This window comes from Hipposideros armiger, unplaced genomic scaffold (genome assembly GCF_001890085.2).
Source record: "Hipposideros armiger isolate ML-2016 unplaced genomic scaffold, ASM189008v1 scaffold_385, whole genome shotgun sequence".
NCBI classification, from domain to species: domain Eukaryota; kingdom Metazoa; phylum Chordata; class Mammalia; order Chiroptera; family Hipposideridae; genus Hipposideros; species Hipposideros armiger.
This window is the reverse complement of record NW_017731735.1, coordinates 300116-315912: the sequence shown is the minus strand read 5'-3', so window position 1 is coordinate 315912 and position 15797 is coordinate 300116. Positions and strand designations below refer to the sequence as shown.

Genomic DNA, 15797 nt, shown 5'->3' with positions numbered 1-15797 from the left:
AAAAAAAAAAAAAAAGACAACATGGAGATACAATCAGCAAAATCCAAACTGTAGGAAACTCTAAGGGACAAACAACCTAGTTTATTCAACAATAAAAATAGGGAAAAGTGGGAATTACAGATTTAAAGAGACTTAAAATACACATCAACCAACTGCAATGTATGATCTTAGTGGGATCCAGATTCAAACAAACTGTAAAATCAAATAAGACAATAGGGTAAATTTGATGACATTAAGAAGTCACTGTTAATTTTTTAGGTGTGATAATTATGGTTACGCTGAAAAAAAGAGTTCTTTTCTACTGATAAATACAGAAACATGTATAATCAACATATACTGAGATTTGCTTCATAAAACATCAGGTAAAGAGAGTTGGTGAGTATAAATAAGATTAGACATAAGATGATAGTTTTTGAAGCAGGGTAAAGGGTGCATTATGTCCTTCTCTGTGCTGTTGTATGTTTGAAATTGTCCATAATTAAAAAGTAATTGAAGGGCCGGCCGAGTGGCTCAGTTGGTTAAGAGCTCACTCAAAAGTGCGCGCTCTGAGCAACAGCGGTTCGAGTCCCAGCCCGAGCTGAGCTGCCACTGAGCTGCCAACAGGTGGCAGGATGGCTCAGCTAAAAAACAAACAAACAAACAAAACAAAAGAAAAGTAATTGAACAATTTTTAAAGATATATTTGATATATCATGTCATACTGGGTTTCTTTCCTCAAATCTGGTCATGTGACCTGGGAAAGCATTCAATGCCATTTACCAAGTCTATGATGAACCTAAGCCCAACAAACTATACTGCTTTAGGCACCAAAAGGGACATAAAAGAAATTAAGTGATCCAGCCTTTGCCAACAATCTTTTTCAAGTGAAGATTTACAACCAAGAAACAATGATCCATACAATTAATAGAACAAACCTATGTACAAGGAAGTGCCCTGAATATTACTGTCCAAATACAAGGTACAATGACAAAGTGCTATGATGAGTGAAAATCAACACTGATTAATTTAAATCTGAATGAGATAACATTTCACACCCATTATCATAGCTAAAATAAAAATGACTGACATGACGAAAACTCAGCAAGGGTGCAAAGCAGCTGGAACGTTCATTCACTGCAGGTGGGAATGTAAAACGGGGCAATCCCTCGAAGAACTGTTTGGCAGTTTCTTCTAAAGTTACATACTCCTATAGCCACCACATGGCACACTAATTCCATGCCTAGGTATTCATCCAAAGGAAATGAAAACATATGTCCACAAAAAGACTTGTATTATAATGTTCATAGGAGCCTTATTCATAATAGCCAGAAACTGGAAACCAAAAGATCCATCAACAGAATGGACAAACAAATTGTGATACAGTCATCCAATGGAATACTACTCAGTTATAAGAAGGAAGTACAGATACACACAAAAATAGACAAAATACTGAGTGAAAGAAGCATTATATAATATACAAAATATACATTATATAATATACAATATGTAATATACAATATATAATATACAAAAATTATATATTGTATAATTCCATTTATATGAAGTTCTGAAACAAGCAAAATTAACTTATGGAAACCTTCAGAGCATAGGGGTGAAAATGTTCTAGATCTGTGGCTCCATGGGTGTGTACTGTAGTTAAAAACTCATTAGGGGCCGGCCGAGTGGCGCGATGGTTAAGAACTCGCTTGGGATGCCAGAGGGCCCCGGTTCGGATCCCACATATGAGGGCCAGTGACACTGCCCTCTACAGCTAAGATGCTGAACAACAGCTCAACCTGGAGCTGGGCTGCCGGGAGTCGCCGGCGACGGCGTAGGCTGCAGCCCCTGTGGCAGTGGGTTGCCATGGGCTACCTTGTGTAGCCAGCAGCCAGCGTGAGCGGCCAGCAGCCAGCGTGAGCGGCCAGCAGCCGCAGTGAGCGGCCGTCCAGAAGCCGGCAACTGATCTGCCTCACCAGAGAAGAGCGCGATGATGGTGCCAACTTGGGCCAGTGAAGCGACATCCTCCACAACTAGATTGAAGAACAAAACAACAGCAACTTGTCTGTTCCCCTTCCCCCAATTCCCCAGCACTGTTCCTATCCCCCTAATTCCCCAATAAAAAAAAAATCTTTAAAAAAAACAACAAAAAAAACTCATTAAACTGAACCCTTAAGAACTTTGTGTTTTATGCTATGTTAATAATAATTAAAAAAAATGAATGAGAAAACTGGGGCTTAGATAGTAGACAGTTGCCCAAAGTAATCAACTAAGAGGGTACCAATGCAGGATCTGGGCTAAGGGTATAATATGATGAAAAAGAAGTTTAAAGAAGATCTGTACATTATGAATTTGCACATCATTTCTTGGTTTAGACTCCAAACTTTAGAGGGGATATGGGGGCAAGAAAGCCTGGTTGGAGGTATTACAGAGAAATAAAGAGAAATAAAAACTAGTTAATGAGGCCCCAGAACAAAATAAGGATAATGGGAATGAAAAGAAAATCAAGCAAAAAGAGGTATCAAAAGCAAAAATTAAGTTCTATAAGAGAAAAATGACTCTAAAGAACTGAGTTCCTGATTCCTGGTAGATTGATGGGATCAATATATAAATATTGGGGAGACCGCTTAAGACAGGAGATGACGTATTTAATTTTAGAAAGACGAAGATGAGGTATCAAGGGAAGATTTAAACAGATGGATTTGTAAAGGATTGCAGAAAGAGATATGGAAGAAGTCAGCTACATGGAGACAAAAGTTGAAAAATGAGTATTTTACAAAGAAGCCCTGCCAATATAACCTATCATTTGTATAGTAATTAATAGCAAACTAATTGCTTTCATAGGTATTTAACACATAAAGAAATGCAGCAAACAAAAACGAAGGAAGATGGAGGACAGAGAAATCTGTTTAAAGGCAGAAAAGAAAGTGTTTTAGGAAAGGAGACTGACAATTTTAGAACCAGAGCCACTGCATTAGAATCAGTATTTTTACGAGATCCCCAGGTGATTCTTATGCACTTTCAAGTTGAGAAGCCCATCTATTGTATAACACAGTCTTTTTTTTTAAAACTGCAGTTCTCAACCATCAATTGGTTATGAAATCACCTTAGAATGGAATTGAAAATATCAGAGCATATCATACATAGTAATTTTTTGTGTCTGTCTGAGGCATGAGGTAAAATTTTTTAGTGTAGATTGAGATTTTAAAAAAATTTTACAAAACATTGAACACCAAAAAAGTTTACCAAAACCTCTTCTTTGGACTAAGAGAGTACTAAGGGGACACAAGAAACCTTATGCATTAAGAAGATAAAAGCATTCATCTGCTAGTGTTTCTCACACTTTTTTGACAGTGACCCACACTAAGAAATACATATGAACTAGTAAAACATACGTTTGTAATATACATATAAAATGACAAGTCACAAAACAATACCCTTACCCAGCAGTATTCGCTGATATTTCTATTATCTTTCTTCTTTTGTTAGTGTTGCTCATGACCCATTAAATTGATTTCACAATTAGTGACTTTTATAGGTCCCTACTCAGTTTGAAAAGCAATGATCTTTGGCCATGCTGTTTGGCCTCAATCCTTAGCTAAGAGGTGGTTTGGAAGGACTGAAGAAGTTAAGAATGACTATTATGTATGGTAAATACACTAAGGAGCTGATGAAATAATGACACTTACTTAGCAGTAAAAAAAACCAAACTAATGTTGCAGAGTGCATAAGTTAGTTTTTGTCTTTCTGTCTGCAGGTACAAAAGAGGAAATAGAAGATGGGACTAATGAGGGTTGGGAATTGGTGAAAAATCAAGGGAGGTGAGAGATGGAGATGAAGTAAACACTACTAGAACCAAAAACTAGGGCACTGGTAACTAACCTGCCTCAGTCAAGGAAGTGAGGCTGGTCCAGGATGCCCGGCAGGTGCTGATTGAACACACTCAAAGCTTTGGTTCCTGAAGGCTGGCTGAAATACAACACCTCGGCGACAACCAAGCAAAGGCTTACAGTCTAGTGACTGTAAGCCCCTGGTCCCCCAGGCTAACGTTATTGTGCTGTGCTCGGAAGCAGCCTATGTTAGGGAGAAACAGGTAACCTGGGCATGAAGAACGGAGATCAGAACTTATTCCAAGAATCTAAGAGAGAGGGGAGCCAAGCTGCTGCTAAGCCTTCTCTCTGACCTCGGGGGTTCTAATACAGCGAGTCCCCAGACAAAGGAGGCCTCCGTCTGGGTCACAGCACAGTTCTGGTGAGAAAGCAGGAATGGCAGAGACCCAGCGGTCGCCTGGCTGGGCCAGCCTGGAGCAAACAAAACCCTCTTGGGTCCCCCTACTTCCCATCACCCCTCACGCGGAGCCCCGAGGCTGTCAGCGCCCTCCAGGATCGGGAAAGGCGTGGTTTCCCTTGCCCGCGTCTCCCGTAAGGCACAGCGGCCAGCCCAGTACCACTGCGTCTTGGCAGGGCTGGAGGTGCTCCCACCTTCACTTTAATTAGCATCTTCTTCCCAGTTTGAAGCTGCACACAGATAAATTGCTGCTTCTACCGCTGCGATCGCCGCTGCCGCTCCCCAGCACTCTGCCTGTGGGAGTCACTTCTGCTTCCGGGTCACTGCCTGGCTCCACCCCCCCACCCCTTCTTTCCCAGGGATTCCCGAAAGTCTCAGGAATACTCCCGAGTTTCGTTTCAGCGGCGTCGTAAAGAAAAAGAAGAAGGCCAGCTTAGTTATAGCAGAGACTATGCCTCTACGATTCCGAGAGTCCCTAGAAAGCCAGGTCTAATAGAAAATCGAGGGCGGAACGAACTACTATTCCCATCATGCCAGGGGCAGCTCCGCGCGTTCCACCCTGGGAGTTGTAGTCTCCTGCCCTTCGGATCCACCGGCAACCTCAGTGTGTGAACTCTGTTAACCAGAAAGCCTCGCACGGTCGCCGCCGTAGCGGAATTCCTCTGTTAATCGTTCTCTCCCGCTATTAGCGGAACCTGTTGGTGTGGCCCACAAGGCTCACGAGGTAAGTTGCTTAGCAAGGAGAGCTTCGGTCAACTGCCACCTTGGCCACGGCGACAGGAAGTGAGTACCCCTGTCCCGGAAGCTGGTTATAGGACCCCTCCATCCCTTCTCGCCCCGAATCAACCTCTTATCTCAAATTACATTTTGCAGGAGTGGGAGAAGGAAGAGTAGTGGGGTAAGGAATGCACCTTTCTGGAGTCACTCACGACTCCATCCCAGTTATCCCTGGGATGGAGATGTCGAGGATAATTGCACCCATGGGACGGGTCGAAGGTGACAGTCATCAGGGATCATGCCTCGACTAGTGTCCTGACTTTCCACAATTTAAACAAGAGGAGAGATGAGCGCTGCTGCTAGCCTTAACAGGGCATTAAGACATGCTATTGATTCAGCTCTCCCCTCATGACTTTTCCTACCTTCCATCCCTCAGATTGGTCGCTACCCCTAGGCCCCCCGTCATGCCTCACATCGACATCGACGTCAAATTGGACTTTAAGGATGTCCTGTTGAGGCCCAAACGCAGTACCCTTAAGTCTCGAAGTGAGGTGAGCCTGCTTCCCCTGGTGGGCCAGGACTGAGAAAGATTCCTGGCTCTTGTCCTTGTGCAATACTTATTTTTTGGATGAATGAAATGCTCATTTTCCTGTTCATATCTGCAGGTGGATCTCACAAGATCCTTTGTGTTTAGAAACTCAAAGCAGATATACACTGGGATCCCCATCATTGCTGCCAATATGGATACTGTGGGCACCTTTGAGATGGCTAAGGTTCTCTGTAAGGTAGGACTTCTCTTATGCTCAATGATGTCCAATCATGTGGGCTGACTGCAGAGATATTTGCATCCCCACCCCCATCCCAGATCAACTCTTTGGCAATTAACAGCCCAGATGCTCCATTTTACTATTTTCTCCATTTATAAGGCCCCCTCATCTGTTAAGTTCAAAGGGCCATATGAGTTAATACGATTCAAAGCTACGTCTTGTCCCCATTTTTCTGATATATGAACAGAACTTTCCGTTTTCTCCTGTCCAGCAGTTAATACACCTTGCCAACTTTTCCTACCACCCAGGTCACCCCCCCCCAAATCACATGCATCTCTCCAGTTACACCATTGTTAGGAAACTAAGCATTCACAGTTTTAGTTCAGAAATTAAATACGGTTTGAGCATTCAAAAATTCCTAACTAGAAGATCCTCAAGAGAAGCAGCTTATTTTTTTTTATGCCGTCTATCCTTTTTTTAAAAAAATATTCTTCTTTATTTTAAGTCTTAGGTTCCTGGGAGTTTCTGGGATGTGCCCAAAATGTAATGTTTTTCTTACATACAAGTTATTGTTCACTTTCAAAATAGAAGATGCTGCTTCTGTCTGTAATGTTACCTGCCTCTCTACTTGTAGCTGAGAAGGTAGATAGTTACTGTGGGCACTCTGAGAACATATGCACTCTTCTGGTTAATCCATATAGTCCTGATTTGTGGATTCTGCTGGCCTGTGGCTCTGTCGGCCTTAAGGACTTCTCCCTTTCTCTGTTGCTGATTGCTGTAAGTTTTTGTGGAATGTCTGCTGTCATTTCTCTGAAGTTGATAGTTATAGTTTTAGTACTATAGTGCTGTTGCTATGCAATAACTATTTAGGAATCCTGCTGTTGTCCGCCTGCCCTGTCCAGCAGAGTTGAGGAATGGTGAATCTGACTTCAGTGTCAGCAGTCATGCTGTAATACATGGATTTTGTGGGCACTTTCTTGATGTTTTATGTTGAGACTGGCTTTTCAGTACTGCTAATGAGTGCTAAAGAAATCAGATTTTAGAGATAGAGCCAAGTCTCACAGTCATAATAAAAAGGTTGGATGCAAGCAAGCTTCTTTTTCTAGATCTCTACCTTGGTATGTAATTGGATGTGCTCATCATGCCACATCATGCCCATATATCTCCAAGGCCCGCTGACCTCCTAGAGTGATTTTTCTTTGTCTGTCAGTATGTTGATGGCAGAGTGTTGCTGAAAAAGCAGAATTCAATACCAGCTTTTAGCTAAGTAGTGTTGATGATAATCTCTGAGTGACTATAACAATAACCCTTCCTTACTGCTGGCTGATACGTGACTTCCTTGGGTTTCTTGCTGGCTGCAATCAACTTGTCTCAATCAACTGCTGTCTCTTGTCTGCTTGCAGGTCTGCACTTTTAAAGTACAAACACCAGCATTCACAGTGGCCTTTGAATGCCTTTCTCAAAGTATTGGGATATTGTTTGCAATCTGTTGAGCTAGGGAATACAAATCTGATAAACCATTATGTCCTTGAACTTGGTTGGCTGAAATAGACTCAATGAAATAGACCTTTCAGGTTGGTCTATGTCTCAAGAAAATTTGTCCTTTACTCCAGTGGAGATGGTGAAAGGACGGGTAACACCTTATTGGATTCATTAACCTTGAGGCCTTACCTTTTGTGAGCATTTAGACTTGCTGAATTGACCAGAGATACCAAAAATAGGTTAGTTCTTCTACTAGCTTACCATAGGAGGGGCTGAGTCAGTGTAGGCAGTATAGGCTCTGTACAGCCTCTTCATGGCTCTTTTTTGTCCACTGCTTGTCCTTGTCACCTCTTAAGTCAGAAGCACTGTTTGTGCTGGCAGGTGAAATCCAATCCAGATGACTCAGTACTTTGGTGGGAGTGTTTGACAGTACTAGCTTATGGTAAAAAGCCCTTCTGGGATTTGTAGGGAGAATGATTGAACTAAAATCCCAGCTCAACCCCTCAGTTCTTCAAGTTGCTTTTTCCAGACTTCAGTCCTTTTCTCCCTCAGAATAGTGTAAAGGCCTGTTTCTAGAAAAAGAGACCCTAATAAAGTTCTCTCCTTTTTGATGGCTCTCGTTCTTCTCTCTAGTTTTCCCTCTTCACTGCTGTCCATAAACACTACAGCCTCGAGCAGTGGAAAGAGTTTGCTAGCCAGAATCCTGACTGTCTTGAGGTAATACTGGTCCTCCCCTGATCCCTTCCTTATCCCAGTTTTCCGGGAATCTTTCTTTGGCTTCCTGGGGATCAACCCTTACCTCCCCACCCATTGGCTGCTCATCAGGTCATTTCTGACATGCCATAGGCTGTCTAAGGCCTCCCATGCCAGTGCGCCTCTTTCTCCCACAGCATTTGGCTGCCAGCTCAGGCACAGGCTCTTCTGACTTTGAGCAGCTGGGACAGATCCTGGAAGCTATCCCCCAGGTGAAATATATATGCCTGGATGTGGCAAATGGCTACTCTGAACACTTCGTTGAATTTGTAAAGGATGTGCGGAAGTGCTTCCCTGAACACACCATCATGGTATGTTTCTTTTACCCTGTAGTTGGTACATTCCTCCTCTTCTTCCACTATTTCGTGTCATTCCATTTTGTTATATCAGTTAATTTCTCCTCTGCTGCATTATGATTTTCTTCGTCCACTTAATCATGTCACTGGGTGATTATCCATGGTTACACTTAAAATGTTTATTTATTGGTCTTTGCAATCTCTGACCCTTGATACATACTCTTTGTAAATTCAGTGTCCCTGACATCACTCAACAAACCATGATGTGTTTAGGCATTGTATGTACCTGTGGTATATATACACCTGGCCCACTGAAATGGATATAGTACTCCAATCATATTAAAGAGGTCACATGAAACAATGTTTTATTTTTTTTACAAGCTTAGGGGAGTGATGACAAGGCCTCGTTTTCTTCACAGCATTGAGGTGTCACTCTGTTCGTTCTATCAGAAGCAAATATAGCTGTATAGATGGATATTTAGCCTGCATTACCATGTCTTCCCCTTTTCCCTAAGCCAGAGAGGTTTTATGACTTAACAGCTTAAGGGAAGGATATGTGTGGGTTTCGTGGTAGGGAGCAGGAGATAAATCTACCGTAAATCAGATTTGATCTTGTCCCCAGCTTTTCCCTAGTCCAACAGTGACACTGGCCACAAACCCTCTTACCTCAGCTGGGGAAGCAAGGTCCTTTGAAGTGGCTAGTCTAAAAGCTCTCAGGGGGCCCAATAGTGGGAACTCAGATACGCTTCTTTGTAATAATGTTGGAAGGCCATGATCCTGGCATCCTATATATGAGAGCATGCAACCTCCTCTTCGTTTCTGACCCTAAAAATGCTCTGTCTTGATTGCTGTCTCAGGCAGGGAATGTGGTAACAGGAGAGATGGTGGAAGAGCTGATCCTCTCTGGGGCTGACATCATCAAAGTGGGAATTGGACCAGGTAAGCTAGCTCATTAGGGGCCATTGGCAAACACCTGTGGAGCACTTCACGCTCATCCTTGTCACATTCTTCTCAGGCTCTGTGTGTACCACCCGGAAAAAAACTGGAGTGGGGTATCCGCAGCTCAGTGCAGTGATGGAGTGTGCAGATGCTGCTCATGGCCTCAAAGGCCACATCATTTCAGTAAGGCCCAAGGGCAGGGTATGCCAAACATCTGGGTTTTCTGCTGTGCATGGGAGCTCTGCTAGAGGTGGATCAGGACTCCTGGATTCCTGTCAGCTTGAGGTGGGCCACTGGGACATCGCTGAGAGGGCTTGGGAAATCCATGCTGTCCCGACTGTGCTCCTTACTTTGCAGGATGGAGGCTGCAGCTGTTCTGGAGATGTGGCCAAGGCTTTCGGTAAGGACACTGGGAGGGCACAGAAGGAGGACCTTATAAAAGAGGATGAGTCACCTCTGAGGGTCTAGGATCAGGCCAAGAAAGGCTGGGGAAGCCGTTCAGATTCTTTCATAATATAAACTAGTGACCCTGAAGCCTGTGGTGTTACCTGGGGCAAGCCAGCTAGGGAAATCCTGAGACTCTGCTACGGACTTTCCCAAGTGTGGGTCAGAACCTGGACTGTTGGACAGTGTAAATGCCAGAATCTCAGATTTACAAAATCTGGCTGTGGGAAGTGGGGCTGCAGATCTGCATTTTTCACAGCTTCCCAGGTGATCCTTGCTCACACTGAAGCTGGAGACCTTTGCTCTAGGAACACCTGAAGGGAGTCTTGTTCAGCAGGGCACAGTAAAAAGAAATGACCAGAAGGTGGCAAAAGCAGCAAAAAGGAGAGAGTAAAGCCAGGCAGGGCATCTCCTGCAGCTCTTTTCAAATTCTTGGAGAGGTCAGGCCCACTGAGGACTAGAGGTCAGGGTGGAGCATGCCTGTGTGGGTTTTGGGCCAACTAGGGAACAAAACCAGGAAGATGCAAGAATCATTATCAGGACTGAGAATTTGGTGAGTTGCTTCTGAGGGTGGGCATGTGGGCACCTGGGTCAGATTCATCTTTCTACCCCTCATTGATAGGGGCAGGAGCTGACTTCGTGATGCTGGGTGGCATGCTGGCTGGGCACAGTGAGTCAGGTGGTGAGCTCATCGAGAGGGATGGCAAGAAGTACAAGCTCTTCTATGGAATGAGTTCTGAAATGGCCATGAAGAAGTATGCTGGGGGTGTGGCTGAGTACAGGTATGTGTAGAGGCCCAGGAGCTGAGTAGGGTGGTGGCAGAACTCATGGCTGCTGGGAGATGGATGGTATATAGTTCTTGGGAGAAAAGTGAACTGGGACTAAATGCTAGAGATTGGGGACGAGTCATTGGAATCCATTAAGGAATCCAGAAGGAAAAGATAAGAAAGTTTTTCTTCCTCTAAGGGCCTCAGAGGGTAAGATGGTAGAGGTGCCCTTCAAAGGGGATGTGGAACATACCATCCGAGACATCCTTGGAGGCATCCGCTCCACATGTACCTACGTGGGAGCAGCTAAGCTGAAGGAGCTGAGCCGGAGAACTACCTTCATCCGTGTCACCCAGCAGGTGAATCCAATTTTCAGTGACGCGAGCTAGGCCTGAGCAGTTCTGCCCGCCCAAGGCACCAGCACCCTGCGACAGGGCCTCTCAAGCAGGCTCCTCCCCCATTCCAGCTACTATGACTATTATTTGGTCACTTCCTGTCGTCTCACCCCTGAGAGCTCCTGCAGTAATTCTGTTACTTCCCTATCTGCACACACAAAATGCCCAGGGCACTCACTGGGGAGGAAGCAAGGAAGGCAAGCTAAGAAAATGAAGATAATCAAATGAGAATCTGGGGACCCCGCTCTTGAAGATTATTAAAAGAAAAAGATGCTGATTCATACATAAGTTTTCAACGAGTATATGGCCGTGGTTTGGAAGAGGTAGGCTTTTAGAATCATGTTTTGTTAATCAGCTTTATTAAATACGATCTTTGAATATATAAAAAGCTCTGAAGAAGTGTTTACACATTTTTTTTTTTTAGCTGAGCCATCCTGCCATCTATCTGTTGGCAGCTCAGCTCAGGCCGGGCATAGAACCGCTGTTGCTCAGAGCTCGCACTCTTGAGCGAGCTCTTAACTGAGCCACTCAGCCGGCCCCTACATATTTTAAATCCCTCAATAAAGAGAGATCCCAATGACTAAAGAGATTCTGAGGCTTTCTGCACAAGGCTGGCATCTGGGTGCTGCTCCAGGGCAAGTGGAGGTGGAGGTGGCACTGACCCACTGGAGTTAAGGACAGTGAGTACTTTCCTCATGAAGAATTTCCATTCTAGTACCACCACCCCAGGTAACCTAGCAGCATGAGAATTTATTATAGAGTATGTATTCTGGCATTAGGACACACAGATACTTTCCAAATAGCAAAAGGAAATTTTTCATCCAGATTCGTCCTGGTAACCCTTCTGGCACATCTGAACAACACTTTCCAAGGGAAATAAAAGGGCAAAGGGAGGGGCAGCTGGTTAGCTTTGTTGGTTAAAGCGCAGTGTTCATAACACCAAGGTTGCCGGTTTGATCCCCGCATGGGCCACTGAGCTGTGCCCTCCACAACTAGATTGAAACAACTACTTGACTTGGAGTTGATGAGCCTGGAAAAAACACACTGATCCCCAATTAAAAAAAATATTCAGGGGGAAAAAAAAAAAGGCAAAGGGATTCATCTACCCCTTGGAGAAGCCAGTTCGGTTTTTTTGTTTTTTTTTTTAAGATTTTATTGGGGAATTGGGAACAGTGTTGGGGAATTGGGAAGGGGAACAGCCAAGTTGTTGTCCTTCAATCTTAGTTGTGGAGGGCGCAGTTAGCTCAGCTCCAAATTCAGTCGTCATCTGGCCACCCATCGGCAGCTTGCGGCTGCTCAGCTCAAGGTGCCGTGTTCCTTCAGCTCACTGGCCCATGTGGGAATCGAACCAGCGACCCTGTTGCTCAGAGCTCGCGCTCTTAACTGATTGAGCCACTGGGCTGGCCCCAAGCCAGTTCTGTTTTAAGGAATGATCTATGCTGACCTTACAGAAGCTTTAATTCCCCTCCCTCACGCCAACACAGTGTTTTAACACATCCAAAGTTTAATTATCAAGCATTACAAAGTAATTTTGGCGATGTAGTCAGGCAACTCAAGCCTGGGCTTCCACTTTATTACCACTAAACTGCATGTGGACATGAGGAGGAAGGAGACAGGCAGGGCGCAGAGGGCATCCCAGTCCTATCAGGAGTCTAGAGCTCTAGAGTCTGTATGGTCATGGGGAGGGACAGACATGGCACTGGGCCTAGAATTGGTGAAGTATTCACAGAAGGTGGGGATTAGGGTGTCAAACTTTGTCTTCTCATAGTTTTCCAGAAATTCCTGTAGAGAATGAGTAGGGAAATCCTATTATCATCTGAAACATCCCTTGAGCCCTCCATACTCTGGAGCATGTGGGTTTCTGTCTTGTGCCCGATCCCCTTCCTTCCCCAGCTTTCTGCTCCTCCCTACCTACCCTTCCTTCCCTCTGGCCATTTTCTTCCTCATCAGAGTCCAAAACCAAGTCCCCTATGGTAATGACAGGGCTGCACTGAGATGGAGGATGCACTGCCGGAAGAAAACTAGAGTTAAAGTACTCTTCTAGGTGAACATAGGCCCTCAGGAGTCCCCAAGAGAGGAGGCTGTCTGACCCAGTCCTCACTCAGGATACCTACCTGGCTTCCTGGCCCTAGGAGGTGATGCCACTCTCAGAGACTTCATGGAGCGATCCCAGCAATTCCTGGGGTGGAAGCAAGCAAAGAAGATAGGGTAAAGGGAAACCAGGCAAGGAATGTGCTGCTAGTAGGGAGAAGCAACTGTTCCACTCACTCCTTTTGCTCTGAGGCAGACAAGTCAACTGGGTTCTTCAGAGCCCTTCCGCCCAGGGTCTGGTTTGGACTCGGAGACTTTCCTGTGGAGGCTGCTCTTGTACCAACAGCACCTGCTGGATCTGCCATGTGTGTCCCATGTTCTTCCCTGTTCTCAGGTTTAGATATGACCTGGGTTGGTGAACCCAGATTCCTAAAGGGGAACAGCATCACTGTGGGGCGCTCCTTATGGCCTACCCTAGTGGATGCCCACTGGGACTGGATTCTTCGCTGGCCTAGAGGAGCCAGATTGAAGTGGTGGCCAGCCGAAGGTTCTGGGTGCATCCTTGAGGCTGGTTTCTGAGGAAGATATGGGTCAGGCTTGGCTTTTGGCAGAGGATGGTGGACTGCTGGTCTTGGTTGCTGAGGAGGACTCTGCTCCATGGCTTCTGTCATGTTCATTGAATTAGTAACAGAACACTCTAAAAAAAACACAACAATGTTCCTTATAAAGAGAAGACAGTAACACATCAACTCAGTCTGGCTTCTTATGCCTCAGGCCCATATAACCCTTGTAATGGGCTGGCTGTCTCAAAAGATCTCAGGCTAAACACTCCACCCCCAAATTCCTAGTTCTCCCAGATAGTCCTGATACCTGGAAGTGGCCACTCCATATCCACACCATACTGGCTCAAAGCAAAAGAAGAAGTGATAGAAACTCCAGGCTGCATCCAACTCAGCACATCCTGAAGCTGTGGGCAGGGAGAGAGGGATGAAGACCACAGTCCTTGATACAACCACCCGGCACTCTGCCCCCTGTTTTGCCCCAGGAAAACCTGCTGTGCTTGCGGTGGAGGCAGTGCTTTTTCCAGCTGACACAAATATTCAAAAAATAGCTTTTCCATAGCAGCCAGAAAGGGTTCCCCATACTCTTGTTGAAGTTCCTGCAGTGCAGAAAGAAGCAGGTCAAAAGGACTAGAGAAAATAGCCACATCAGAGCTTCCAAGCCAGCCAGCCTCACCTGCAGTTTTGAAGCCAAATCCACAGGGGCCTCTACCAGCCGCTTCACCTGCTGGCAAAACGCTTCCTGTGCCTCAGAGATCTTCCTCAGATCCTGCTTTGTCTGTTGAAGGTAAAGAAGGCAGGCACGTTAGGGGCACCAGGATCCAGTGGCCGGAAGGAAGAGCAATTTCGTTGCACCAAGGGTTAACGGGGTGGGGACTGTTCCAGAGATTACTCACAGCTTTGGGGTCCCGCACTACAAGTCCAGACTCTGGGAAGTGGTGATGCAGGGCATTCAGAACCTGGGCCCAAGGCCGGCCCTGCAGGATCAGCTCCACCACCACCTGTGAATGTACTGAGCTCAGAATCCCCATTTCGGAGCAAGTTGCCCTTTTCCTATCGGTCCCATCCCCCGAAGCGGTCTGCCCTTGTCAGGTACTCGCATCCCGCTCCTTTCCCCTCTTCCTTTTCCAGGTCCCACTGGCTCCAATACCTTGGCCTTTAGGCCCATACACAGGCGTTCGTGGTGGCGGTAGCGAACCAAGCCAGGGGCAGCAACGCGCAGGGATCGCAGAAACTCCAGTACTCGCGGGAAATTTTCCACGCAGCGTCCGCGGACGACTTGCCAGCTGGCAGCGGCTGCAAACCGCAGAGCTGCGGGACTGGCCCCCGGGGGTGTGGCCATTGCTCCGCCCCGGGGGCAGTCCTTAGGGTTTCTTCCTCCACCGCGAGGCTTTGACTTCTCCTAGGGGCGTGGCTTCCGGTGGCCCTCAGTAGCTCGGATGTTTTGCGGGGCCCAGGGTACTTCGCGATTCGACTCAGTGCCCTTCCATGGTCCACCAGAATTCTGGACGTTCTCCCCAACTCGGACAGGAGACTGAATGGAGAAGATATCCGGCTCCAAAGGCACCAGGTCGCTCTGCCTTAAACGGGACCGTTGTTTCTAATCCGAGAGCTACCGACCTTCCAGTCCGACCAGCTTTCTTGACCCGGAAAATGGCGGCAAGGATCACCAATGGGCCGCGAGCGAGGGGAAACGTGACGTCGCTTCACAAGGCCACGCCCCAGGACGTACGGCACCGCTCCCCATTCCCCCCGCGCTGTCAGGTTCCTCAGTCGGCTGCCTGGCTGCGGTGACAGCGGGTCTGGGCCCTCGCGGTCACTGACTTTGTCTGCGGAGTCTGCAGAGAAGTCACGCCCCTCTCTGAGGTTTGACTTCCTAGTGTGTAAAACGGGGTCATGCCGCTGGCCCTCTCCATCGCTATCACTCACTGAAATACGATTCCTTAAATTCCAGCCCCCAAGCAAGCGCTGCAAAGCCTTCCCTGGTGGAGCGCTGCTTCCCGTAAGAATTCAGCAGTTCCTTTTTCAAAACAGGAGAGGGCGCCCGCTTTTACAAGTTTGAAAAGATACATCAGATTGTTAACCTGATTTTCTCTGGGTGGTGAGAGTAGATAATTTGGGAGGACTTTTCTGTTTGATATATATCTATATCTATATCTATATCTATATATAGATAGATATAGATATAGATATAGATATTTGTATCGTGTTATTTAAAAAAATATAAAAGTTTCCATTTTCCAATTTCTGTTGTGCATTTACTCCAGACAGCCCCTAATGTTTTGCTTGTCTCCATGTCACCCTTCTTGATGTCTACTTATTTCATCACCAAGTACAGAACCTGGCACACAGTGTATTCTTTGTTGAGCGAATAAATTACGTG

At 45.9% G+C, this 15797-nt stretch overlaps 3 protein-coding genes across 6 annotated transcripts in view; 1 reads left to right on the top strand and 2 right to left on the bottom strand.

The window, feature by feature from the left end:
• The window catches only part of NEDD8 (NEDD8 ubiquitin like modifier), a 9594-nt gene extending 5002 nt beyond the window's left edge, over nt 1-4592 (bottom strand). Inside the window, exon 1 of the mRNA XM_019663092.1 lies at nt 4458-4592. Within this exon, the coding sequence (XP_019518637.1) occupies nt 4458-4475 (18 nt within the window). The 5' untranslated portion in view covers nt 4476-4592. The remainder of the gene's footprint in view (nt 1-4457) is intronic.
• Nucleotides 4593-4825: 233 nt separating this feature from the next.
• On the top strand, nt 4826-11272 carry GMPR2 (guanosine monophosphate reductase 2). 2 transcript variants are annotated; one of them, XM_019663085.1, is made up of 10 exons: nt 4826-4987; nt 5417-5531; nt 5646-5765; nt 7863-7946; nt 8120-8293; nt 9136-9217; nt 9294-9400; nt 9575-9617; nt 10284-10443; nt 10628-11272. In XM_019663085.1, exons 2-10 carry the CDS (start codon nt 5445-5447, stop codon nt 10815-10817), a joined length of 1047 nt encoding a protein of 348 aa, XP_019518630.1. In that variant the 5' UTR covers nt 4826-4987; nt 5417-5444; the 3' UTR covers nt 10818-11272. The 2 variants fall into 2 exon arrangements, with proteins under 2 accessions (XP_019518630.1, XP_019518631.1); XM_019663086.1 differs by having other exon boundaries at nt 4826-5046.
• Nucleotides 9408-15548, bottom strand: TINF2 (TERF1 interacting nuclear factor 2). 3 transcript variants are annotated; one of them, XM_019663082.1, is made up of 9 exons: nt 14565-15547; nt 14311-14415; nt 14091-14192; nt 13906-14013; nt 13725-13821; nt 13092-13551; nt 12938-13002; nt 12739-12830; nt 12310-12605 (listed from the first exon to the last, which is right to left on the bottom strand). In XM_019663082.1, the coding sequence occupies exons 1-9, from the start codon at nt 14754-14756 to the stop codon at nt 12468-12470; spliced, it is 1359 nt and encodes a 452-aa protein (XP_019518627.1). In that variant the 5' UTR covers nt 14757-15547; the 3' UTR covers nt 12310-12467. The 3 variants fall into 3 exon arrangements, with proteins under 3 accessions (XP_019518628.1, XP_019518627.1, XP_019518629.1); XM_019663083.1 differs by lacking the exons at nt 12310-12605; nt 12739-12830 and adding an exon at nt 9408-9626 and having other exon boundaries at nt 14565-15548; XM_019663084.1 differs by lacking the exon at nt 12739-12830 and having other exon boundaries at nt 12484-12605.
• Nucleotides 15549-15797: the final 249 nt, after the last annotated feature.

What these genes read in the sequence shown, in the direction of transcription:
- GMPR2 (XM_019663085.1), top strand. Translation starts at nt 5,445, where the DNA reads ATGCCTCACATCGACATCGACGTCAAATTGGACTTTAAGGATGTCCTG. An exon ending in AGAATCCTGACTGTCTTGAG is followed by an intron (nt 7,947 to 8,119) that starts GTAATACTGGTC and finishes TTTCTCCCACAG; the next exon opens with CATTTGGCTGCCAGCTCAGG. An exon ending in TCAAAGGCCACATCATTTCA is followed by an intron (nt 9,401 to 9,574) that starts GTAAGGCCCAAG and finishes CTTACTTTGCAG; the next exon opens with GATGGAGGCTGCAGCTGTTC.
- TINF2 (XM_019663082.1), bottom strand. Translation starts at nt 14,756, where the DNA reads ATGGCCACACCCCCGGGGGCCAGTCCCGCAGCTCTGCGGTTTGCAGCC. An exon ending in ATTTGGCTTCAAAACTGCAG is followed by an intron (nt 14,014 to 14,090) that starts GTGAGGCTGGCT and finishes TCTGCACTGCAG; the next exon opens with GAACTTCAACAAGAGTATGG. An exon ending in ATGGCCAGAGGGAAGGAAGG is followed by an intron (nt 12,606 to 12,738) that starts GTAGGTAGGGAG and finishes CATTCTCTACAG; the next exon opens with GAATTTCTGGAAAACTATGA.